This window comes from Peromyscus eremicus, chromosome 13, assembly GCF_949786415.1.
Source record: "Peromyscus eremicus chromosome 13, PerEre_H2_v1, whole genome shotgun sequence".
Classification (NCBI taxonomy): Eukaryota; Metazoa; Chordata; class Mammalia; order Rodentia; family Cricetidae; genus Peromyscus; species Peromyscus eremicus.
The window spans coordinates 22,061,696-22,087,056 of record NC_081429.1 but is presented as its reverse complement, the minus strand read 5'-3'; the positions used below and the strand labels follow the sequence as shown (position 1 = coordinate 22,087,056).

Below are 25,361 nucleotides of genomic sequence, written 5' to 3'. Positions count from 1 at the left end.
CTGCCCTTGAAGTGCCCTGTGCTTTGATTGCTTTTGTCTGGGACATTGCAGAAGGACAGTGCCAAGGCCACTGCAACCACAGGGCATGACCTTCAAGGCCCTTTCCATCCGCACTCCACTTTTGGCCGTTCAGGCAGAGTTAGCTGTCTCCCATTGCTTTACTGCTCTAGCAATAAATTGTTTATACCGACCCAATAAAATGTAATGCTTGGAAGAACCAGAAGAGAAATATGGGCAGAAAACAAAGAAAGTTCAGAGACTCTGCATGCCCCGATGGCTTCATCTTCCTCCTTCCAGGGTGATGATTTCAATAGTTTTAACGTGCACAATTTTATTCATAAGAGAAAGGGAGGAAAAATTCCATTTCAGAAGCTTCTAAAACACTTGACCCCACACTGCCTGAGAACGCTCTGTCATTCTGTACGGCCTTGACCCGCAATCCCATTCATTCTAGTGGCTTTTCTGTTGAATAGGGTTTTCTTCCTCTTTTTTTTTTTTTTTTTAATATCTGAGAGCTGTGGCATTTTTAACAGACTGCATCATTTTGGAGTAACGTTCTCTCGAGGTGGGCCACTGAGATGTGTAATTATATCCTGTGGGAAATGACGGTGGCATGAGGGGTGTGGGAGGAGATTATTGAATCACAAAAACACGTTCCCTATTCAGAAAAATATGACAGTGTGCAGGATGTTCAATTTCCTCCTGCCCCGTGACCGTGGCGAGCACAGCGTCCACAAGCAGAGAAGTCATTGGTATTCACCGGAGCCTGCCTGGTTTTGTTTTTTATTGTTTCGGAAACTTATTACTCTTTCAGAGCACTTCCCAGGTTTGCTGCCTTTTTCTTGGTATAGAGGAGCTATGGTAGTCAGAGGAAGCACTTTAATTACATTTTAAGGAGAATAAAAGCATGAGTATATTTATGAAAATTCTAACAGAAGGTGCAGTGAGACCATTAACTTAAATCCCCAAAATGCATAAAGTAGGTTTTTTGTAATGAAAAAAAAAATAGTGCATTGAATTGTACCTGCATATTAAAAACGTGCCCTCAACACATAATGCCTACCTGTGCGTGTTGTAGCTGAAACTTCTCCTGGAAAGCGTGTCCTGGGGATAGGAGGCATTACTGTCTCTCGCCTCGGCTTGTCCTTAAGTTGATGCTCCAGAGATGCAAGTCACCCATCAAATAATCATCTTCACACTGTTCCTCAGATGCCCCTTCTGCTCTCTCTCATTGGGCCATTTCCCCCCAGATCATCTGTGCTTTGATTAAATTTGATTTTAATGAACTTACAGATAACTCTTTCAAGCGGAAAAACATGAGGTGAGAGATGGGGAGGAACTAAGGTTTGCACTTGAGCTTGAACATGACAGAGGCATCTCAGGAGAGGAAAGGAACATGAGCCACCACATGTTCATGAAACCTGAGTCCTTTGAGGGGTCTCGGCCTTGGCACTGGGAGGATTCAAAGGTTGGTTGGCTGTACTTTCAATGGGTTTGATAAAGCTATTCAAAAGAACCATCTAGAAAGATACAGCATGAATTATGTAGTGTTTATTCCCCCAAGAATATTGGTTCAAGGTTGAATTCTAATCAAAGCTTCAATCTGTGTTATTTAAAGGAAATTGTATATCTTTGACCTCTTAAAATATTTTTTTTTAAAAAAAAAGAACTTAAAAACCTCTTTATTCTTGCCCAGAGAGAAAGTGCATGATGTAAGTCTTATAAAGCAGGTCAATTTATTAAGAGAGATATAAAAACCAACACTAGGTTTTTTAATATAACCAATATTCAGTAATGAATATAGCCAATCTATTGACTAGCAACCTGTTGACAATCAATCTATTGATAGCAGTGAGTGTCCCAGGTACTTGATACCCTACTGTGTATTCTACTTGTTGGTAACTTTACTAGAATGATCCACGCCATGGTGTGCAAACACAAAACAAAGCCAAACCAAAAGAAATGGATCGAAAGCATTGTCAGAAGCCTACGTCTCTCGGGGGGAAGAAAGAATGAAGTCACCTGCTATGTATGACGTTGCACATTTCTTTGGGCGTGGCCACCGAGTAGCTGCAATGCAGTTGCACGGTGCTAATAAACTGGGTTCTTGTCTCTGAGAATTTGAAACCAAGAGAACCTTGGGTGCCGTGTGATGAGTAACCCTGGGTGCTGTGTGATGAGTAACCCTGGGTGCTGTGTGATGAGTACTCTTCACTGTCAACTTGACTGGATTTACAAATCACCTAGGAGATTGGCAGGTCCCTTCCAGAAAGCATTAAGGAGGTAGAGAGACCCGCCCTGAATAGAAATGACACCATTTCTTGGGCTGAAGACCTGAACAAAATAAAACAGTGGAAAGGACAAAGCTCAGTGTCAGTGTTCTCTGCTCTCTGTACTCTCTCTACCAAGAAAGAAGGGACTCCCTCTGCCCTGAGTTCCTGCCACCATGCCCTTCTACCCAAGTGGAAGGCAAGCAGCTGTGGCTGGACCCTCTGAAACTGAGCCAAATAGTCATTTCTCCCTTAAGTCATCCCTGTCGGGTGCATGAATTCATAGCAATGAAGTCTGTAATTAACACAGGCTCTGACTGTGAGGGACCCATGTCATACTACAGCTCCGCAGAGCACCCATTACTGTTGAAGCTCTAGCTAGTTTCACATCTGAACTTAAAATCTCCGCTTACCTTGGGTACTGCTTTAGGCATATGAAGAAATGTAAAATCTAAAAATAAAGGCTCTTAGATATTTTTTAGAATATATTCTAATAAAAATCCTGATTTCTGAAACTGGTTTTGTCTTAGTACAGATTTCCGATTTAAAAATTTTGCACACAGCCTCTTTAGCAAAAGTCAGCGGAAGACAGTACCACCAGTCCTGCAAGCTCTCTTCCTCCCTCGGCCCCCATACATGTATTATTTATTCCCAAGGCAATGATGAGGAGGTCTGATCTTAATGATGTATTTGCATGGAAAGTTTACCCATACGATTGGAGCAAGTCAATTGCTGAAGGTCCAAGATGCAATCACTGCTTTAATAAGGAGTCATCACGTGGTGGCGTGGAGGTGACGGCCACCCCATCATCTTCTCAGAGCACTCTTTATTTGGTTCTGTGTTGGCTTTTCTGTTAGAGTGAGTCACACAGTCCCTGCAGAGGCAGTTGAGTGGCTCAAGACAAAAGCCCTGCCTCATGCATCATAGAAGAAAACACCAAAAATAGGACAAAATTTACTTGATACGTCATTAAATTTTTATTACTTTTTAAACCTTCAGTGTGCATGTGTGGGCGTGTGTGTGTGTGACAGGCCACGTGTAGAAGTTAGAGGTCAAATCGTTGGAGTAAGTTCTCCGTTCCCACAGTGTGGAATCGAACTCAGGTCAGTAGGCTTGGCTTCAAGCACCTTCATCTGCTGAGCCATCTTTCTGGCCCTTTAATATTTTCCTCATTAGATGCAAGGAGATGCGAACTAGATATGGAAATTAGCCGTATACTTTTAGGTAGAAACAGTGTTGCCTCTCCCTCTAAGGTCATTGTCAGAGTGGGATGGTTCACAAAGAGCAGGGGTTAAGAGAACACATTGCTCCTTTCTACCTATACCCCAGTGAGGCTCAGCTGAGATGCCAGACTCATTCATCTGAGTCTCTAGCTGATGCCCACCTTGGTAAGAGCTCAGAGATGACAGCTCGTGAGCCCCGTCCAAATTAAAACATTCCAGGGTGCTGAAATGGAACGAGATTGGTTATTTTCCCATTTGCTGATGGATGTCTGTCCTGATCACCAATTAAATGGAAACAGTGCGGTCAAGTAACTGCTGTTAAGGGTAAGGGCTCTCTCTCTCAGAAGTCCTGTGATTACCACATACCCAGCTGCAAGGGGAGCGCCAGACCGCATGGGACCTCCGCTTGTCAGGACTGAGACAGGCTGTCTGCGCCTCTGCGAAGCTGCACCTCTTGGTGACCCCATAAACTGCAGCAGGGATCCACTAGAAGATGTCAGAGCCCCCTCAAAGTCAGTTCTCTTCCTCCATCTTCCTACAGAATAATAAGGGAAAAAACCCAGAACTTTTTACATGAGTAGAAAAGGCAGGGGAAGTGAAATTGGTAATTAAATCGTGACATACTCAAAGTAGAATTACATTGTTAGAAGTCAAATAATAGTTATTACTCAAACTGTGAAATAATTGTCATTCACAGAATAACAAAGACACTTTCCCAACGAGAATATTTGACTTCAAAAATCCCTGGAGCTATTTTTAAATGCGTATTATAGGGCAGAGGAGAGTTAACACGCTGTAGCTTGTCATGGGTTATGTGCTTATAATCTCCTGGTTATATTGTGGTCTTGTTCCAGGTGGAATTATCTGGTGAGTTTTTACCTGTGTCTTATTGTCTCGATTTATCAATAACGTGAAAATATTTCATTTTTACTTATCCTGTTTCTTCAGGTACTTTATTCTTCAACCAGTAATATGTGACTATCACTTCGATTGTTCATACACAGAACCTCTAATCTTTGTCTTTCTTTAAGGGTTCTTTGAAAATTCATTTTTATTTTATATGTATGAGTGTTTTGCATGTATGCATGTACCCACACAGGCCAGAGAAGAGCATCAGATCCATTGAAGCACTAGTTACAGATGGTTGAGCCCTTAGGTGGGTGCTGGAAACCAAACCCAGGTCCTCTGCAAGAGCAGCAAATGCTTGTTAACCACTGATTGGTCTCTCCAGCCACTCTCTAAGATTTTTAAATATTTTTTCAAAAGTAGAATGTCTTTTATGATCACGACTCAGGGACCATAGATGAAGATAGGCAATTTACTACTTGGTTCTTATGTTGGTGGTATGATGCTTTTCTTCCTGCATCCTATGAAGTTGGTGGCTTCTGCTGGTTTGTGCCATGGGCATGCTGATGACAAGTTTTAAAATCCAGGGGTAGGACAGAGCTGTGATCAGGTTCTTTTCCAAGCTATTTGTTGTGGGGACTCAGCTAGATTATAGGAGCAAGACTTGACATGGTATGAAAAATGGGGAGGGCACAGTTGTATCGGAATGAAATCTGTGAAGTGTATACAGGTGGTGCTGTGTTCCAGTATTATTTGCTCCTCAGAGGTCCATGGTTGGAAGTTTGGACTTAATTGTGCTCAGGTTCTGTTTCAGAAGCCTTTAAGAAGTGGAGCCTGGGCTGGCGAGATGGCTCAGCTGTTAAAGGCTAGGCTCACAACCAAAAATATAAGAAGTGGAGCCCGATGACAGATTCTTAGGTCAACTAGAGGAAGACCTCTGAAGGGATTGTGGAGCCCCAGTCTCTCAGCCCCTTTTCCACTCTGACTCCCCCACCCCCACTACCAATGTGTTCCTAACATGTTGCCATCTACCAGCAGAGGCCAAGCAAACAGGGCTACCTGATCTTGAGTGTGAATTGACAAGTCTGTCTGTCTGTCTGTCTGTCTGTCTGTCTGTCTCTCAGGTATGTCATCCAAATTATGGAAAATGAACTAATACAGACAGGTTTCCCAAGTCTTAGAACACTTTTTTTTTTTATATCAAAGCAATTATCTGCTATCACAAAGCGGTGCCGACCATCATTCATTCAGTAAATACTTATTGAATGCAAGCCGTGAGGGCATAAGCTCCGGGTCAGCAAAACTGCTGAACACGCAGTCCCCTCTCAGATTCCAGCCTGATGACAGACAGGCATAGGGCGTGCTGAGCGCTGGCCGTTGTCCACATGCTGTATGCCAGGCAGGCAGGCCCAGAACTGCTTGAGCCCTCTCTCAACCGTGCTGGGGACCAGCTCAGCTGGTATCTGCGACAATGACAAGAAACGAGCTTTTCTCAACTTCCACGTTGCCGTGTCCCGCCTGTACACTTGAGGACATAAGGGGAAATGCTGTGGGCACTAACGTGGAAATGAAGGCCCGGATCAATCTTGTCACTTGCTCACTCATAGCAAAAGGTATTCTCATTACAAATGCCATAGGAAAACCTACTGTGACCATTAAAACCCCCAGGCATAGTACATCCAGGTAAAATTCAGAATATACCATAGGAATTTAATCTTGAAGTCATGAAGGTTTAGTTTTCCTACTTTCCCATTCTAGTCCAAAATAACATTCCTTTGATTATCAGGGAGAAAAAAAAAATGCCTTCATATGTCTTAAAAAAGAGTAGTGAAAACTTATAAGGAAGAAATTTGGGAAAATGTTTTTTTTTTCTTCATCGAATATTCCAGTATAGTACTGTTCAAATAAACTGTGGGTTTCCTCTTTACCTTCTCTCTCTGGGAGATGCTAGCCAATGCAAACCAACACTTGGCAAGAGCCAAACAAAATATCCCCAAAATAAAATAGCTTCATTCTTGTGACTATTGCCTGCTTGACCATTGGCCCACATTTTAAGGACACCCCCCCTCCCACAAAGACCCCTCTGTTCACTACATGCAATTGTCATGCTTAGTGTCACTTCCTCTTTCTTCCAGAGCTTCTTTGAAGGACAGTCTGCACCATGGGACTCGGCTAAGAAAGATGAGAACAGAATGAAGAACAGATACGGAAACATCATTGCATGTAAGCGGCGGCGGCGGCAGCGGTGCTGTGCCCCTGACGGGATTGGCCACTAGGCTCATGCAGTGAGAATTTACTGTGCAATTACTGCCTTCATCTCTGCTGCAAGAGCTGGTGTTAAGGCTCGTGCTAAGCGAAGGAAAAATCGTCCATGACCCTAGCTACATCAGTGCAAACCTCGCTGAGGACCTGGTTTTACTTTTAGATTTAAGGTTTAGATAATGCAGGTACTGTTACGACACTGAGGAAGAAAATGCATTTTGGAAGGAGTAAACATCCCAGACTTAATGTTTCCCAACTGCTGCATGCGAATGAATAGAAGTAATGGCTCACAGCGGGCTGCTTGCCCAGAGCTCTGCACACATTGGTGCATTAATCCTCTGGACACTGGGTTAGGTAGGTCAGTAATAGCCCCATTTTAAGGGCAGGAAAGCGAAACTCGGAAGTTAAATGATAGTCTCCATATCACAATACTCATTAGCAAAAGGGCTAGGATTATATCTCAGAAATTCCCAGTGCCTGTGAAACTGAGCACTGCCATCTATAATGCCTCAGACAGCTTTTAAATCGAGCCCAACCTCATTAATGTTCCGTAACCATGCCGAGACGCATAGTAGATTGATGAGGCTCCTTCTCCCAGAGCTCAGACCATCCATCCTCTGCATTCAACTGCTCCAAGTCATATAGGATGGCATCAAGGTGCTGATGGGCCCACTGTGGTCACCTAACAGAATCCGGGCTATTTAGGAAGGAGCAGAAACTAACAAGAGCCTGGGCCTGGGAGCATCTCGCTCATCATGTCATGTTACTTAGAAAAGAACAAACTTGGAGGGTACAGGAATTTCAAGGGAGCTGTGTATTTGTTTTATTGATTGTGAAAGTACAGCTAAATTCTACTTGCCTGCCTGAACATTCCTTGGCTTGACAATGCAGTTTCTATGGTAACAACGCCCCAGACATTTCCTGTGCTTTTGAAAGTCTTCTCATCCATTCAAGTCACAGGTTCCTGAGTGCTTGGATTGTAGCTGTTATGACTGAGAAACGGGATTTTTTTTTTTACTTTTGTTTCATTTTCATTATTTTGAATTTAAATGGAGCATGAGACTAGGGGCTATCGTACTGGACAGTTGTCTTAGTTACTTTTCTATTGTCTTGACAGAACACCGTGACCAAGGCAATTTATAAAAGAAAGCATGTAATTTGGGGCTGACGGTTCAAGAGGGTTAGAGTCTGTGACCATCATAATGGGGAGCATGGCAGCAGGTGGGCAGGCATGTCACTGGAGCAGTAGCTGAGAGTTTTTATCCTTATCAGCAAGTAGATGGCAGAGAGAGAGAGAGAGAGAGAGAGAGAGAGAGAGAGAGAGAGAGAGAGAGAGAGACAGACACAGACACAGACATAGACACAGAGAGACAGAGAGAAACTAGGATGGTATGGGCTTTTAAAACCTCAACACCCACCCCCACCCCCCAGTGACACACCTCCTAATCCTTCCCAAACAGTTCCAGCAACTGGGGCCCAAGTATTCAAACATGGCCCTATGGGGGCCGTGCTCATTCAAACCACCACAATACAGGTTGTTGATATGTTTTATACAGAGAAAAGAGTAGGGCTTACACAGAACACAAAGGGTTCCAGCCAAGCCTTGCCTTCAGTTTGGATACAGACAAAGGCAAACAACTGGATTTTCAAGGATAGAAATGTTGAATTTGTGTGCTTTATTGGCTGGTTTTTAAAACTCACCATGGTTGCTTAGTGCTTCATGGCTGTATCATTGTCATTTATGGGCAGGAAATGTACCCTGAGGTCTAGAGTCTGACTTGCCCTTGGTGAAGTGAGTTGGCCCTCTGGGACATTTGATGAGTGTTGAAAACCAACAGTGCAGAGATCATAACATCAGCTGTTGTTTCTGCCTCTGGACAGAGTCAGCAAGCAGAGGGCAGGTGACTGTGATCTTTCTTAACTCCGTATTCACTTCTGTATTAACGGAAGGAAAATGGGCCTTCCTGGCCCACATGCGCCCACCCAGTTACGGTCTCTGAGATCCACTGGAGCCTTGTCTTGTGGACAAATCCAGATTTCTGTCACGGCTCACAAGACCCTTGCCAAGAGTCTCTTTCCTTCATATTAAAGTCCCAATGAGGCATACTTCCCCACACTAAGTGACAGAGTTCTCGCCCTGCCGTCCATGCCATGTCATCTATGTGTCCTTGTTCTGGGAATTCCGAAGGCCATGCCGTGTTAAAGGGAGTTTGAGGCAGTGGTGCTCCAAGCCTGCTTCTCCATGAGGTTTGGTTTCATGCTTGCCTTGTAGGTTACTTGTGAAACGCTTTGAAGGGAGGGCGTGTGCACATGCATGTTTGAGTGCACATACATGTGGGGATTGGGGGTGGGTATGCATAGACACAAGGAGGGCTGTGAGAGTCCTGTTGTGTCCCTCTCGACCTCGTTCCCTTAAAACAAGATCTGTCACTGAGCTCACAGCTGGGCTGGTGGCCAGCAAGCTCCAGCCCTTGCTCTGTCTCTTCCCCCAGTAGCGCTAAGGCGACAGGTGAGGTACAGCCGTACCTGGCTTTTTACATGGGTCCTGGGGACTTGAACAGCAGACGCTCTTACACACTGAACTACCTCCCCAGATGGAGAAATATTTTCAAATAATGAGGGGCACATGTTTGAGGTTGAGCGTCTTTACTCTGGAAATCTGACGTCCAGAATCTGAGCCTTTTTGAGCATGAGAAGATGCCACAAGTGGGAAATTTCCATAGCGTGAAATTATTCCACAGCAGGAAACTATTTTTTTAAGTTATATAAAAATACCTTGGGCCCGTACATACAGGGTGGGTGAGAGACATAAATGAAATTTACCATAGGCTTGGGTACTCTCCCAAGAGATCTTGTGAATATGTGTAGGAGTGTGTATGTGTGTCTGTGTATGTACATACATATACATGTATGTATGTATACATGTATGTGTATGTGTGTATTTATTCATGAGGTATTCCAGAGCCCCAAAATACCCATTTCTGGTTCTGAGCACTTGTGACTGGGGATATATTAACCTATGAAAGCTAGCATTTGCTACATTGCACACCACTCAACAGTTTACACAGACATAACTTGTTTATTCTCTGTAAGGACACCGTGAGATAGGAGAGTGTGTGTGTGTGTGTGTGTGTGTCTGTTTCTCTGTCTCTGTGTCTGCATGTGTCTACACCACATGCATGCCTTGTGCCTGAGGAGGCCAGAAAAGGGCATGGGATCCCCCTTAGAATTGGAGTTAAAGGTGGTTGTAGACATCCATGTAGGTGCTGGGAATCAAGCCTGGGTCCTCTGAAAAAGCAGCTACTGCTCTTACCCTTCGAGCCAATCTCCATCCCCAAGAGAAAGTTACCATTTTAAGCATCTATTTTAAAAGCCATACAACTAGGGGAAAGGACAGGGCTGTGGCAGAAGGACTGGCTGTGGCCTGTGTCGTGGAAGATACACTCAGAAGTGGAACAGACTTCCATCTTGCTGCCAACAAGGGTTTCCAGCCTGAGAGCCAGACAGGCCGAGGTAGGCAGGGCATAGTAGGTGTCAGGCTGTCAAGTGGAACTACATTGCTGAAGCCCTGCTGGGGCCGAGGGGAAGCTAGAGGGAGAAGCAGTGATCAGAAAGACAGGAGAGCAGAGGCCTTGGGCCTGAGAGACAGAATCTGGGGTCCCATCATGCTTCTGTCAGAGTGACCTTGGGTGAGCCATGAACCTCCTTAATAACGTAATTTTCTGAGAGCATTACGTGCTATACAAGTGAAGCAAATATTAAAATGACGTCATTGCTCCCTGTGGTGGGGGAAGGGATCTTTTCATCATCACTGCTCCTGTCTTATTCTTTTTTTAGTGATTTCTTTATTTTATATGCATTGGTGCTCTGCCTGCATGTATGTCTGTACATGGTTATCAGATTCTCTGGAGTCGACAGACAGTTGTGAGCTGCCATGTGGGTGCTGAGAGTCGAACCCAGGTCCTCTGGAAGAGCTGCCAGTGCCTTAACTGCTGAGCCACCTCTCCAGCCCTTCCTGTCTTATTCTTTTATGGCTTAGAAAGATGACAGGGTCCTTTAAAATAAAAACACAAAGACTGAGCAGATCTGTATTGTGAAGTTTGGGGCTTCCCATGACAGTGCCACCGTGCTCCTCAATGGTCCCCTTCCCCGTGACCAGTGAGTGAGCTAGCTCTCCACAGGCTGGGCTGTGGCATGCATCTCGGTGTGACCTGGCTGCCTGTGGCCTTGCATGTCACATTGTCTATCTTCTGGGTCCCCACCATCCTGTCTCCTCTTTGTCCTCTCTCAGCGTTTCCACTTCGGATTGCCCTGTTTGTGTGCCTCTCCAGGGACAGTCACACAGAAACTCCCCTGCTCTAGCTGCTTCGTCCAGTCTCCCTCCTTCTGTCTCGCAGATGCCTCTCAGTACACAGCCGCCTTCCCTTCCAGTTTGCTACATTTTCTAAAATCTCCCTAGATTTGTCTGTCATTTGTTACTCGTTATTTACGCCAGCGTATTTTTATGTGACTGTGTATCATATATTTATGACGTAGCAAGTCTGTAAACTAGCTGGTTGTGTAACTATCCCCGGGGCTCTGTGTTGGCGTACCCCGAGACATTGATCACTTGAACCATCTGCCCGGTATTAAGTGCTTCTACAATAGAGCATCCGGGTCCTTAGAACCAGTGATGTACTCGATGTGAATTGGGATACCATACACGCATGAGGAAAAACCACTAGCTTTGTCGTGAGTAGGAGAAGCACCGGGCAATGGCCTCTGCCCCGTATCCGTGTGAGACCATGTGATCTGAGAGCTAGGTCACTGAGGAGGGCACACAGGAGTGAGCGCCCTCAGCCATTTTTGTGAATCCACCGAACTGCTTTCTGCTAGTGTGAGTAGTACCATTTAGAAACTGCTTCATTAATGTGTGTAAGCATGTGTGTGTGTGCATGTGCGTGTACGTGTGCGTGCGTGTGCGCGTGTGCGTGTGTGTGTGTGTGTGTGTATGTGTGGGAGAGAGAGAGAGAGAGAGAGAGAGAGAGAGAGAGAGAGAGAGAGAGAGAGAAGTAACTCTTACTTTTTATGGAAGATGTGCAAAGAGGCTAAGAGCCCTTACCTAACCTAACCCATGTGTATGTCACATGTATATAAGGCATCAGCATGGAGGGCAGTTGGCATTCTGTCTCCCTAAAGATTTATATAAATGCAGTAAGGCCAGTTCCCCTTACTGAGATGTCTGCCTCCTGGAACCAAGGCATTGTGGACAGCCCCTCCTCTTGGCATGAGGAATTGTGGGATTCAGTGTACATATCATAGAGATTCTCAGCAGCGCTTTCCAAAGAACATAAAAAAAGCTTGTAATGATCACATTCATTGTTTCGCAACAGTGTTTGCATATAAAATGGTGCTAATGGCGCTTCAAAACTGTTTATTGGCTTTGCTCTTAAGTAAGTTAAACTTTTCCTTTATTTACACTATAAATTTGCTGAGCAAGCCCTTTCCAAATCGAAGCTAGCATTCTGTCCGCCATTACCACCACCACACACACAGACGAAGCCCTTCTAATCCTCTCAATGATTCCCAGTTATAATTAACTCCAAGCAAAGGCAAACACCAAATCTCCCAGCTAACGAGGCAACCCCTTTGCAGCTGCTCCCCATTATGGGGTACTGGTAGTGAAGAGAATGAGCCAGAATCCATAGGCACCGAGTTCCCAGGCAGATTCTCTCTCTTCTTCTTTGCAATTTATTCAACAAATACATATTTAACTAACGTGTGCCTGGTCCTGAGCCAAGCTGAAATCCCTCTCTCCACCTACGTTGACCTGTGTGCTTCAAATAAACCAGGTCAGAGACCGAGCCGGGCACCAAATAAACAGGATGATGGTACGGCTGTAGAGCAGCCTGGGCAGTCACTAGGAGCACGATATAGAATGTGCATTGCAAAGAGATGCTGGGATGAGAAAACAGAGCAGGGAAGGTGATGGTATTGGGTGCAAGTTTCAGTTTGTAGAATGTGGTCCAGGAGGACCTTCCTGAGAGATGATGATGCAAGCCAGAACCTGACACAGAGGATGAAGATAGCAGCATCCACAAGGTGAGAACAGGAAGCCAGTGTTGCCAGAGCAGAGAGGTCGGAGGGGAATCTCAGGCGCGAGGCACTGGAGTAATTAACTACAGTGACAAAAGGTGATAGAGTCCCTACCCTCACGAACCTGACAGTCCCAGGGCAGAAGTTGGGGGAGCTGTGGAAGGAATCATGTGATGATACAAATGAGTGAGATACATTTGTGGGCACAACCGTGATTCCATTAAAGCTTGATCTGTGCAGTGACTTATTTAAGGTGTGGGAACGCCTCCCTCAGTGTGTGCCATGGAACTTGACAAGATGAAGGGTTAAGGAGAGAAAGACTGAGGCAGATGGGACATCATGTAAGCCAATCTGTTATGCTGCCACAAAGGGGGTGGGGGGACCTGAGAGCTGAAGAAAAGCTGGATGGTTGGAATGGGACAGTGAGAGTTAAAAGGCAGAAAGAGAGAAGGAGGGGGAGAATCCAAACCATGTCCTCGAGCGCATTACAGCATTTACTCTTTAGTAGACAAACAAGGGAATTTCATTAAATGAGAATTGGTTGTTGGTCAAACATGCATTGGGAAGTTTTGATCAAACTGTGAAATAGAAAATCGATCAGAAAAAAAAAAAATCTATCAGTTCAGAGATCTTCAGTCGCCCAAGTGAGAAAATGTATGTTGTAAATTCAAACAAAGTAACTCACCAAAAGAATCTGGATAGAATGTGGGGGTCAGACAGATGGACGGGAGGCTGGTGGATGGCTAGGCTCTGTAATCAGATGAGAACAAATCTGAAAGAGAGATCACGAATGGGCTTGCGCTTGGCAGTAACGTGGGAAGCTGTGTAGTTTGGGGATATGTTGTAGCATTCAAGTGAGCCGTTGATGGACGGTAAAAGGGACTGCTCTGAGGATGGTAAGAGAGGAGCCTGGTGCCAGAAATGAGTTAGTGAATCACAGGGCAGATGGGAGGTGTCGGATAGGAAGAGAGGGGCACAGTGATAGTCTGTGGAGGAGACACACGGAGCACATGGAGACTCCAGAGCCCACCCAGGGGAGGGGAGGCTGTAACCGCGGGCCATGTCGAGCCTACATACGGAGGCTGGGTGATGCTGGAGTCCCGATGGGACTGACTTGGTGCTGAAAGCGGCAGCAAGCACATCCTTGCTAGGGAGGGGAGGAAAGGTCCTTTCTGAGTTTGCCCCTGCCGGAGCCAGCCCTGCTCCCCCAGTGCACGTGTTCATCAGTAACCAAGAGAGGGCTGCTTGACCTCATCTTCCCCTCCAAATTGCATTAAACAGAAACCCAATTTTGATGGCCCGGGTTGAAGACCTTTTCTCCAGGATTTTTATATCGGAGCCAAATTCTTCTCTCTCTGCTAATTGAGCAACTCCAGCAGGTCTGTAAAGACCATTTACAGTTGTCATCCTCTGGCTGGGCTGTGAAAATCAGGGCAGAGGGAAGGAAGGGACTAAGTTTTGTTAAGACGAGAAGGAACTGGGATACAGGATCCTTTAGCATTAAATTCAGGTGGACAGACCGTGCAGATTGAGGCAGTGTGTTTGGGAAGATGTGGGGTAAAACTCAGAAAAGCCAAGAACTGGAGTCAGGGATCCCTGGAAGGTTCTGAACAGTACAGAGTAAGACTGGCAGAGGAGGTAAGTGGAGAAGCCACAGACAAGGCAAGGTACCAGTCAGCCAACAGCAAGAGGGGATCTTCATACAGAGACCCCTGCAGTCGGACCCAGCATGGCCTCCTGGTGCTCAGAGCTTTGTGTCTGGGGGAAACAAGTGGAATCAGCAATGGGAGCATGCCAAGCACCCTTCCTAGTGATGCTCACCCCAGCCCCTTTCACAGGCTGTTCCTTGCCATGGGTGCAGCGGAGTGCTTGGCCGGATGTAACCAAAGAAGGAGCAAAGCCAGGCTTCACAGAAGTCACCGGGAATTCAATTTAATTTCGAGTTGCCTCTCAGAGGCCGGATGTTACTTAGGTCACCGTAATTCTGATTCAATATTTAACTTAACTATGTCATCAATATTTAGCCGAGAGAGAGAACTGGTTAGAGATGAAAGCTTGTAAATTTCAGGCTCTTTTTCTGCCACTGGGAGAATATCTGATCACACAGAGGTTAAAATTATAAAGCCATTACCAATATTGTTGTGTATAATAGGAAAGCGTGAAAGCATTTGCAGCTACTTGGGGGTATTTTTAAATAATGTTATTTGATAAAAAGGTATAAATACCATGTTTGGAGGATTTGGGGCATAAAGACCTGTTTTACTTGTTTAGTTTATTTTTTTTTCCTTAAGCCCTTGACAGTTTTCTGAAGCTTTTCTTTTTCTTTCCATTGATACATAATAATTCTACACATTGGTGGCTGTGCAGTGTGACTCTCCAGCACATATACACACAATATGGGGTAATTAGCCTTTCTCGTCCTTCAATGTTTATCAGGGAACTTTGACACCATCTCCTCCAGGTCTTGGCAAAATATAGAGTAAATTGTTAGGAGTGATCATTGCCACCATTGTGCTTTAAAGCACGGGTACCTACTCCCCTTGTCCACTGTATCTTGGCACCTCTCTTCAGTATCCTTCCTTCCCGCTCCCGTCTCCTTCCTGGCTACACGCGTAGACCTGCTTCAACACCAGAGGGCACACCTCCCGTGCACACGGGGACATGTACGCGTAGAAAGCGCAGGCCAATGGTAGTGATAAGTGATAGTTTTTATAAACCAGGTCTTCATGAACCAGTTTCTTACCCTAACAGATCAGTCCCCCAAGTGAGAAAGGGTACATTCAAGGAAAGTAAACTGACCAACCCAAAACCTGGATGGAATATGGAATCAGACGATAAAGGAGTCATATACAGAGACATATGATGGACAGGTGGCTGATGGGTGGATAGGCCATGTACTCAGGTGGAATCAAAGGCGACCAGGAATGAGATTGATATTGGGAGTTATATGGGAAGCTAGAATATAGTTTGGGGACATTTTGAAGCATTTGCCCTGGTTCCTCTAGCTAAAGTTTTGGGGCAAATCACATTCTTTATGCAGATGGAGTTTCACAAAGCAGCTGAGTGTGTTAATTTCATGATGGAGAGCACTGGGCAGTGATGATAATGTAACTACTACTCGTGCTTTAGTTGGATTCCAGGCATGCATGGAAAATAACTTCTTTTTCTCTAATTAAAACAGCAGTCCATACGAGTTACAGAAAACGTGTACAGTAAAGTTGAGGAAATGACCCAGCGCGCCATCTTCCTGATGGAAATCCTGCTAACATTTGTTTAAGTTTACCCTGGGCTTTTCTCTCCAAGCCATGAGTTACTGGCTTTGTTTCTTTAGTTTGTTTGTTTTAATTTTTTTCATTTCTGTTGGTTTTGTTTTCTAGTAAAAACAGTCAGCATTTTTTTCTGATTATACAGACAATATAAAGCATGTAGACAGCTGCAGTACGTAAAGTCACATCAAATCTCAGAGAAACTCTCTCCTTCCGGTTCTGTGTCGTTACATGCACATAGTCCGTTTCAGAGAGCAGGGCATAATGGCATGTAGGGACACCTACTAACAGTGACACTTAATCTCTGGTCTACTTGTCATACTTAACAAGAGGTATATGCTGGATGAAGAGATGTTTCAGTGTGTTGTTCAGTGAATAATCACAGGAAAAGAAAAATGTACTCATTCAACACAAACACACGTTTCTAATATTTTCAATTTGGCTGCATCTGTGGCTGTGGAGCAGGCAGATAAGAAGGGCAAACTACACACACACACACACACACACACACACACACACACACACACACATTTGATGTGCTGGCTTGTGACCTGCTCTTCTTCACTCTGCCACAGTAGCCTTCCCAGGTAAATAAACTAAAGCCAGAGCAATCCCCTTTAATGACTGTATTAACAGTCCTTTGCTCATGTGATCCACCGTTGCTCAGTTCACTGTTAATGCCACTGAATGATTAAGGTGGTGGGGGAAAAAATGTGTTTTAGAAAAGGTGCTGTCAGCATAGATCTGACAGAGAGTCAAAGACGAAATAGGCCAGGTGACGAATGAGCTGGTCTTACGGTGTGTCATTTACAGTCCTAAAAGTGACTGCTAGCTTTTACTCACTTACGTATAGCTGACACTTTTGAACACATTTATATTAACTCACTGAATCCTCACACTGTAAACTGTCAGCAGTATTACTACTCTCATTTTGCAGTCGGGGAAATCAAGGCACTCATTAAGTTTGCTTGTTCAGGGTCACACAACCAGAAAGTGACAGGCTGAGGTTCACTCTGGGATTCTGCCTCCAGAGTCTGGGATCTTCAGCTCTGTGGTACATGGCACCGAAATGAGAAACATTACTGAGTAGCTGCCTGGGGATTCGGATGTGGGAGTTGATGAGTGTGACTCAGACCTTTTCCTCTTTCCCTTTAAAATTAGCCCCTGTTCCTGTCCCCCCCCCCCAAGAGATTGGCTTCTTGGAGTCATTAGTTCACCCAGCTTGGCTATTCTCTGAGCACACCTCCTGCTCTCAGTGACCTGAATCCTGTTATGCAACTTCTGCTAGAATGTCACATTTATTCACATAAAAGAGGTGACTCTTCATGGTAGGAATTGTTACAGGAAGTAACTTGGTTCCCAGCTGATGGACCTGGGGGAGTGATTGATCCTGAAGACTCTAACGTAGACAATGGATAGATATGACCCTTGATGGAGTCATACCGTGGTGGCATTATTGAGAAGTGGTGAAGGTGGGGAGGTGAGCCCTGTTGAGTAAGTAGGCCACTGCAGGCTTCGCCTTTGGTGCTGTTTCTTGCCCCGGGCCTTCCCTGTATTCCTGTCTGCTCTGCTCTGCCACACTCTCTCACACTGGGATGGACGAAGTTCTCTGAAGCTTTGGAACTTACTCCCTCAAGTTGCTCTCTCAGGTGTCTGGTCTCAGCAATGAAAATCTGACTAATACAGGAATGAACAGGGCCGTGCTCCAGGAACTGATGTGCATGACCATACTTGATCTTTCCAATACTCTTGAGAGAGGAGGCCATGTCACCTCCTCCTTACCAAAGCTCAGCAGAGTCAAAGTTGTCTGAGTCCACTTGAAAGGGTCTCTTTCAAATGATGGTATCTGGGATTCTGAAGATGCTGATATTTTCATTCAACACAAAATAAGAACATAAAAGAGCTTTAGAATAACCAGGAGAAAATCCTTCGTGCTGGGGTAGATACTTAGATTGGCATTAATAATGCGAATGTTTGAGAGTCATCTCAAAAATCAACTAGTTGGGACCTCCAGAAATATTAAGTCCTTGAAGTATTGACCACATCACTTTTGTAGCTAATACCTGTTAGCCACAGATCCCATTGGGTTTCCCAAATTTTATACATGAACAGTGGAATTCTCCAAACCACCTCCTCCATTCAACAATCATACCCAGAGCCTGAGCCTAGAAAGGCCCCTCTGAAAGGCCCAGCTGGTGGCCTTCAGAACAGGGACTGTCCATGGGTGCTCAGTGTGTCTTTGGTTCTTTCTCCTGGATGACTCTAGTATTTGGTACATGCTAGAAATGTCTGATAGGCATTTCCTTATAAACATTTGATATGACTTAGCTTCAAGATTATCCCAGAGAATAACTTGAGTTTCCCTAAAGAATAGTTGTAATCTATTCATCTCAATATATATCTGATTTTAAAAAAAATCTGGTGATGCATCCTACTTGCTTGTTCCCGACAGTCAGTGTTGACTTTGCGGTTCACTGACTAGTAGACTTCAAGGAAGATGCTGGAAGCCACAATGTCTGTGCTGCGTCATTCTTAAGTATCCCGGCAGCAGGGGACAGAAGCCTTGGACCTAGGAGTGTCCCTCACATTGCCCCTTTCAATGGCTCCGTGTGGGTGGTGGATGCTTTCCTATTTCTTCCATTGCTGTTTAGGAAGGATGCTTTTCACACAAGCTTACAGAAGGATGGGGGATTAACTTGCTTCCTTTCAGTTACTATGATAAAAATACCCTGAGAAAAGTAAGTTGGTGGAAAAAAAGTTTAGCTTTAGCCTGTAGTCCTGAGTCCCCATATGTCTGTCTTTGTGGAGAAACCAAGTCAACAAGAAGTGAAACAGCCAGTCACATCTACAGTCAAGGGCAGAGAAGAAAAAGCAGTGAACACATGCATGCTTACTCATGCTCGCCTCTTTTTCTCCAATTCCATAGAGTCTAAGACCCCGACCCAGGGAACGGTGGCACTCACCCCAAGCTGGGTCTTCCCATATCAATTAACATCATCACATACTCGCAGGCCAACCTGATGCTGACAGTCACTCTTCAAGGCCCTTTCCCCTGGGTGATTCTAATTTGTTGACAATTAGAACTAACTAGCACACCCACAGTCACAAAGAAACATAATCACATGATGACGACTTTGCTTTGCAAGGTGAAGTACCTCCCTATGCTCTCCATAGACTGGCTCCTGTAGCCCATCCTCACTGCTAAGGTGTAGTTAGTTCACCATATCACTAGGTACCACATCCACAGAGTCAACCAATATCAGATTGAAAATCTTGGGGGAAACGTGTTTGTACTGAATCAGTGCCGATTTCCTGTCATTATTCCCTAAACCATATGAGAGAGCATCGTACCCTATAGAGATAATTTAAAGTATGCAGGGGAGTTTGCATAGGTTATATGCAAAGAGTATGACATTTTATAGAAATAATATAAATATCCATTGATTTGGGTATTTATTGCAGTTCTGAGACAGACCCAAAACATACACCAAGGAACATTTGTATCCTTCTGGCAGGTAGGTTCAACTCTCGCTGTTCACACTTATTTTAACACTGAAAGAGAGAATACTTCATAACCTTTTTCTCATTCTTGGACATTTCTAGCAAATGGACATCAATAATGTATGACTTCTCCATTAGCAAGCTTGAGTCCCTGTGCTATTGCCTGTACATCACCAGAGAAAGGGAGCAAGCCCGTGCCGGGAAGATCTTTCCAACAAAGGGCTCTTAAGGCTGGAAGTCTGTGAATGTCCTTTCCATCCTTGAAGGTGCTGTTGCCATGGAGATCGGGGTTGTAGCAGAGAATGGACGAAGGGTGCACTAAGTGTGGCCATGTTGTCTTTGAGTTGTGTGGACCACATACAGCAGAACATTTGCCTTTTCACACTCTTGAACAACTTTCTCCACCAGCCATCTCCAGAACTCTCTTCATCCTGCAAATTCAAAACTCTACATAGAGTTTCTAAACAGTTCTCCATTCTGCCCTCAGCCCAGCCCCAAATAATGCCCATGCTATTTCTTTGTGTAGTTTCCCACCATGGAACCTCATGAGCAGTGTCCCACACTCTTTGCCCTTTTAATTTTTTTGTGTCTTGTGTTTCACATACATAATATCTTCAAAGTAAGCCCTTGAGCATATTGTTGTAAAGCAAAGGTTGATGAAACCACTGATCAAGTCTGGACTTAGAGAGGAGCCAGCACCCCGCAAGACCCCACTGTACCTTGTTCAGATCACAGCTTACTGCTCCAGCCACTAAAATAGTGACTACTGGGTTGGGGATATGGTTCTGTGATAGTGTGTTTCCCTAGCATGCATGAGTCCTGAGTTAGAAGCATCACACACACACACACATACACACACACACACACACACACACACACACACACACACACAGGGGGTGGGGGAGACAGACAGAGACAGAGATAGCAACAGAGAGTCTATGAAGATCTTATAGTAACAATTTTCTCTTTTTTCCCCATATTTTGAGTACCTCTCAGAAGAATCATCCCAGAAAAAAAATAGAATATGTAGTATTATATGAGCCCCATATAAAACATTTTAACATTGCTAATGGGTATACTGCATAGAAACATACAAAAAATAAGTGCAAAATAACATATATTCTTTAACCCAATATAGCATAAATATTAGCATTTTAACATGTAATTGATATGAAATTGTAAGTTGGGCATTTTACTCTTCCTGTCATACTAAGTCCACAATATGTGAGCTATTTGGCTACACATAGCTATTTAAATTTAAAGTCATTGAAATTAAATGCAATTAAAAAGTTAGGGGCTAGAGAAATAACTCATCAGTTAAGAGCACTGGCTGCTCTTCCAAAGGACCTGGGTTCAATTCCCAGTACCCACAAGATGGGTCACAACTTCAGTTCCAGGGGATCCAGTGCCCTCTCTGGCCTCTGTAAGTACACACATGGTACACAGACAGACATACACGCAGGCAAAATACCTATGCACATAGTTTTTTTTTATTTAAAAACAATCAGTTCCTCCCTCTAACCACAGTCCATGTGCTCAGTCACTATGCATGTCTGGTGACTGCTGTGCTGAAGAACAGTGATGTAGAACATTCTGTCTATGCAGAAAGGTCAACAGAGAATGTTGCCAGTGTCTCCTGTGTGTGGCTTCCGTTTGGTGTGGCTTGTGTTTATATAGTTTGTGTATGTAACTGTAGTTCATTCATGTCATTACTAAATAGCATCCCACTTGATAAGTTATTAATATTTTTGTTAATTGTAAACAATGTCACTAGGTACATTGTTATTTCCCCATCACGATCCACACAGTATCCACTTGTTACCACTGGCACATAGGATGGGTGTCTTCATCTTTACATAATAGCAAACTCTTTTTTGGGTGTTTGCAATCATGTTCACACTCACCATCAGCATCTGAAAGTTCCTATTGTGCCACACTCTCACCTACACTTGGCACTGTGACACTTTCCAGTGGGTATACAGTGATACCTCTTTGTGAGCTGGTCTTTCCCCCTTATTCATAAAATAATAAAGGTAATTGTAAGCAGGGTAGAGAAAAGAGATGATAGATATCTCCTGTGTATATGCTTATATAGTATATATGATATTTTATATTACATATATGGCTACTATCCTTAAGTAGGTCTGATCTGTAGGGGAAAAAGACATGTTTACAACACAGATAGATAGATAGATAGATAGATAGATAGATAGATAGATAGATAGATAGATAGATAGATAGATATCAGTGAAGAGGCAAATTGAAGATCTACCTAAGCTTACAGAAGGTAAGATCATGTCTTCTCCCTTTGGGGGAGCTAGCTAAGAGCCTGATAATATGCAGAACAGCTTCAGTTGGGTTCTGTTTGGGCACCTTTTTCTCAGAAGCTCTGGTGACTTCAGCAGGAGAACTGTCTAGGCTGCTCTCTGAAATAAATGGCCATGCATGTGCATGCGCTCTTCTGGCAAACACAGACTGTGACAGTCCACACACATCCATCACACCCACAGCTGACCTCCCCCCAGCTGCTAACACAGGCAAGATATACATAGGGAAACACTGGTTCCAAACACACTCGTTCCGATCCTTAAAGTAGGTGGCCGTGAGGAAACCTGATTCCATGTAGCTCCGTCCCCAAGGTACTGTCACCTTGTCCAGCAAACAGCTGTGAAGAGTGAGAAAATGGAGCGTGCCGGTCATCATTGCACAACACACAATAATAACAGCCCACATAGATTTGTTGCTTACTGTGCACTGGCTTCTTTCCAATCCCTTTACATGTGTTATTTTAATGCTCACGTTGATTGTGTGGCATGGACTCCACTCATCCTTATGACAGAGAAGGAAACTGTAGTACAAAATGGGGGAGTTCCTGGCCCCAAATCCCAAGTGGAGGACTCTCACCCACCAAGAGAGACCTTCAGCCACATACTTGCTGTGGGTAGCCTTGTGTATATATATATATATATATAATTTTTGCATTTTGTTCATTCAAAAAACATTTTGGTGGTGCATATTGTGCCCCAGGTACAGAACTAGTGATGGGCGTTGAGGGACATGGGACTGCCAGAGTTTTCTGTCTTAAAAGACGGATTTTCAGGGAAGTAACTGAGATAATGAATAGTACATGTACAGACATTTTTCCGTTCAGGAAATAATGTAAATATACCTGTTATACAATTCCAGCCCCACACGCTGCTTCCTGTTTGTCAGGATTAGTGCTTGGTGATGGTTGTTGTTCTTCAGTCTTGAAACAGTCTGGTTCCTGGCAGTTCCTGCCAGTCCCTTCTCCAGAAGAGGCTAAGGCTGGTGGTCACAACATTGCCCTTATGTGTTGATGCCCTCGGGCACAGAAGGAAAGCTAGAAAACTACTAAGAGCTAGGCCTCTGTGCTGGCTACTCTCACATCACCTTACTACAAGCCAGCATCATCTGGAAAGAGAGAACCTCATTGACTAAATGTCCCACTAGATGGGCCTGTGGGCAAGCCTGTGGTATGTTTTTTGTTGATTATTGATGTGGGAGAGCCCAGGTCACTGTGGGAAACCCTGCGTTGCGTTGTCTTGATTGACAGTTGGTGTGCGAGGGCCCAGCCCATTGTGGGTGGTGCCACTCTGGGCTCTTGGTCCTGGGTTCTGTAAGAAAACAAGATGAGCAAGCCATGAGGAGCAAGCTAAGAGCACCTCTCTTTGGCCTCTGCAACAGCTCCTGCCTCCAGGATCCTGCCTTGAGTTCCTATCCTGACTTCTTTCAGTGATGGCGTGTAACTTGAGAGTTATAAACTGGAATAAACTCTTCCTTCCCAAGTTGTTTATGGTCATGGTCTTTATCATGGCAGAGAAAACCTCATCTAGGACAGACTCCATCCAAACTTCCCGGAAGGCTGGGCTGAGGATTGGTAGCCATTATCTTTAAGGTGAACGTTATAGGCAGCCTTCAGCATCTGAGGCCTTGTATGTGATTTAGTGAAGCTGTTCAAACTTCTAAGAAATAACTCTTGGTTAAGAGTATGAGTCTCTAGCTTTTACAGTATTCTGTGTGTTTCAGTTATCAAAAAAAAAATAGGAAGATTTGTTGTTTTTTAAAAAAAAAATAAAGAACTATAGATCCCACAACCTTAATAGCAAAATGGGAAGTTTAGAAGGTGTGTGATATTTATTATCTTGTTAGTGGGCTTTCTATTACTGTCACAAAATACTTGAGATAAGCAAACTTAAAAAAGAAGAAAGGTTTCTTTGGGCTCACATTTTCAGAGTTCCAGTCCATTATTAGTATGCTTTATTGCTCTGACCATGTGGTAAGGTGAATCATCTTGATAGGAAGTAGATGGTGGAGCATTCTCATGTTAGCATTCCCATCTCCCCAGTTGGAGCCACTAATTCCCAGTAACACTACAGGCTTGGCACTAAGCCTGCAAAGGATGTCAAATTCCAAGCCACAGCCATCTTTAAAGCAGACCCGTGCGTGGGGAGGGTCTTTGTGCTGCACAGAAGCTCTGAAGCCGAGGGCAGCCTTGGGGTCGCCTTTGTTCATGGCTGTCTTCTGTTTCCTTTTGCAGATGATCACTCACGGGTTCGGCTGCAGATGCTGGAAGGTGACAACAACTCGGATTATATCAATGGCAATTACATCGATGTATGTATTTTAAAATTATCAATAAATGCAGACATTCTGACACACGCCACACCCCAGATCTGCTGCACAGTTAGTAGACGTGTGTCAGTGACCATCCACGAGCAAATGTCAGTGTTCTCCACACTCCACCGAGTGCAGTCACTGCCGTCTCAAGTGAGCCTGTTTGGGGATAAACATCTTAGTCTCTTTCTGTACCCCCTTTGCCTACCCATGCTTAGGCGGACTAAAAAGATATTTTTACATTTTTGTCAACAACTTAAAAAAATGTTTGCATATTAATGGGACAAAACCGTCTAATTCCTAACGCGGTGATTTGCAGCCTCTTGTCGCTGTACTTTTAAGTTGCCTTCAAAGTCATCCACAGCTGTTCACCAGGACTTCCAAGGCAGGCAAGGCATGTCATTAAATATGCAAGCTGTTTAATTATTGAAGATGGCTGCCTTGTTCATTCTGCGTCATGTTAACTTAATGTCTTACATTAGGATAAATTCTTTAAAAGACAGCTTGTTTTCGGTTGAAAGAATGAATGAAATCAGAGGTAGGAAATCCAGGGTACTGTATGGGGCCGTGCAAGGCACAAACCTCGGAGAACAGATTCACTTCCTCAGCATTCCCAGGCATGTGGCTGTGCTAGTCCAGGTTTTCAGTCCATTAGCATTTTCAGGGACCCATCTTACCCACACGTGTGTTAAGCATCCCTAATCCCCCAATCCAAAAATCCTCCGGAGTCCAAACTTTTCCAGGGCTGACACAAGGCCACACAACTGGAAGATTCCACACCCACCATATGTGACAAACTGCAGTCAAAGCACAACACACGGCTTATTGACGAAGGGCCTCCATACACCTTCAGCCATAACACACCAGCGTTGTTTCCCGCAGAATTAAATTACTGTACAGATTGCCTTTAGGCTGTGTGGATAAGGGGGACATGAAACACAAATGACTTTTGTTTAGACCCCATTCCCCAAATGTCTCATTCTATTCCCTCTCACATCAATCATTAATCAAGAAAATGCCCTACAGACTTGCCTACAAGGCTGATCTTTTAGCGACTTTTTTTTTTTTTTTTTTTTACTCAATTAAGATTCCACTTCTCAGATATGTCCAGGTTTGTATCAAGTTGACAAGCCAACCAGCACGAGATTTTAAGGGGATCTTCAGCTGATCAATGATACAAATGGGAACTGAACAATGACTAAGGCGGTCAGTAACACGGGCTAGCCTGAGACAGCGTGGGCTAGCTCAGTTCATTACATGTGTCCCTCCTGTCTCTTGGACTC

General features: G+C 44.3%; 1 protein-coding gene across 2 annotated transcripts in view; it reads left to right on the top strand.

Annotated features, from left to right (window-relative positions):
• Ptprm (protein tyrosine phosphatase receptor type M) overlaps positions 1-25,361 on the top strand; it is a 713,675-nt gene that overhangs the window by 611,336 nt on the left and 76,978 nt on the right. For both annotated transcript variants that reach the window (XM_059277901.1, XM_059277900.1), the window contains exons 18-19: positions 6,475-6,562; positions 24,002-24,078. In XM_059277901.1, the coding sequence (XP_059133884.1) occupies positions 6,475-6,562; positions 24,002-24,078 (165 nt within the window). The remainder of the gene's footprint in view (positions 1-6,474; positions 6,563-24,001; positions 24,079-25,361) is intronic.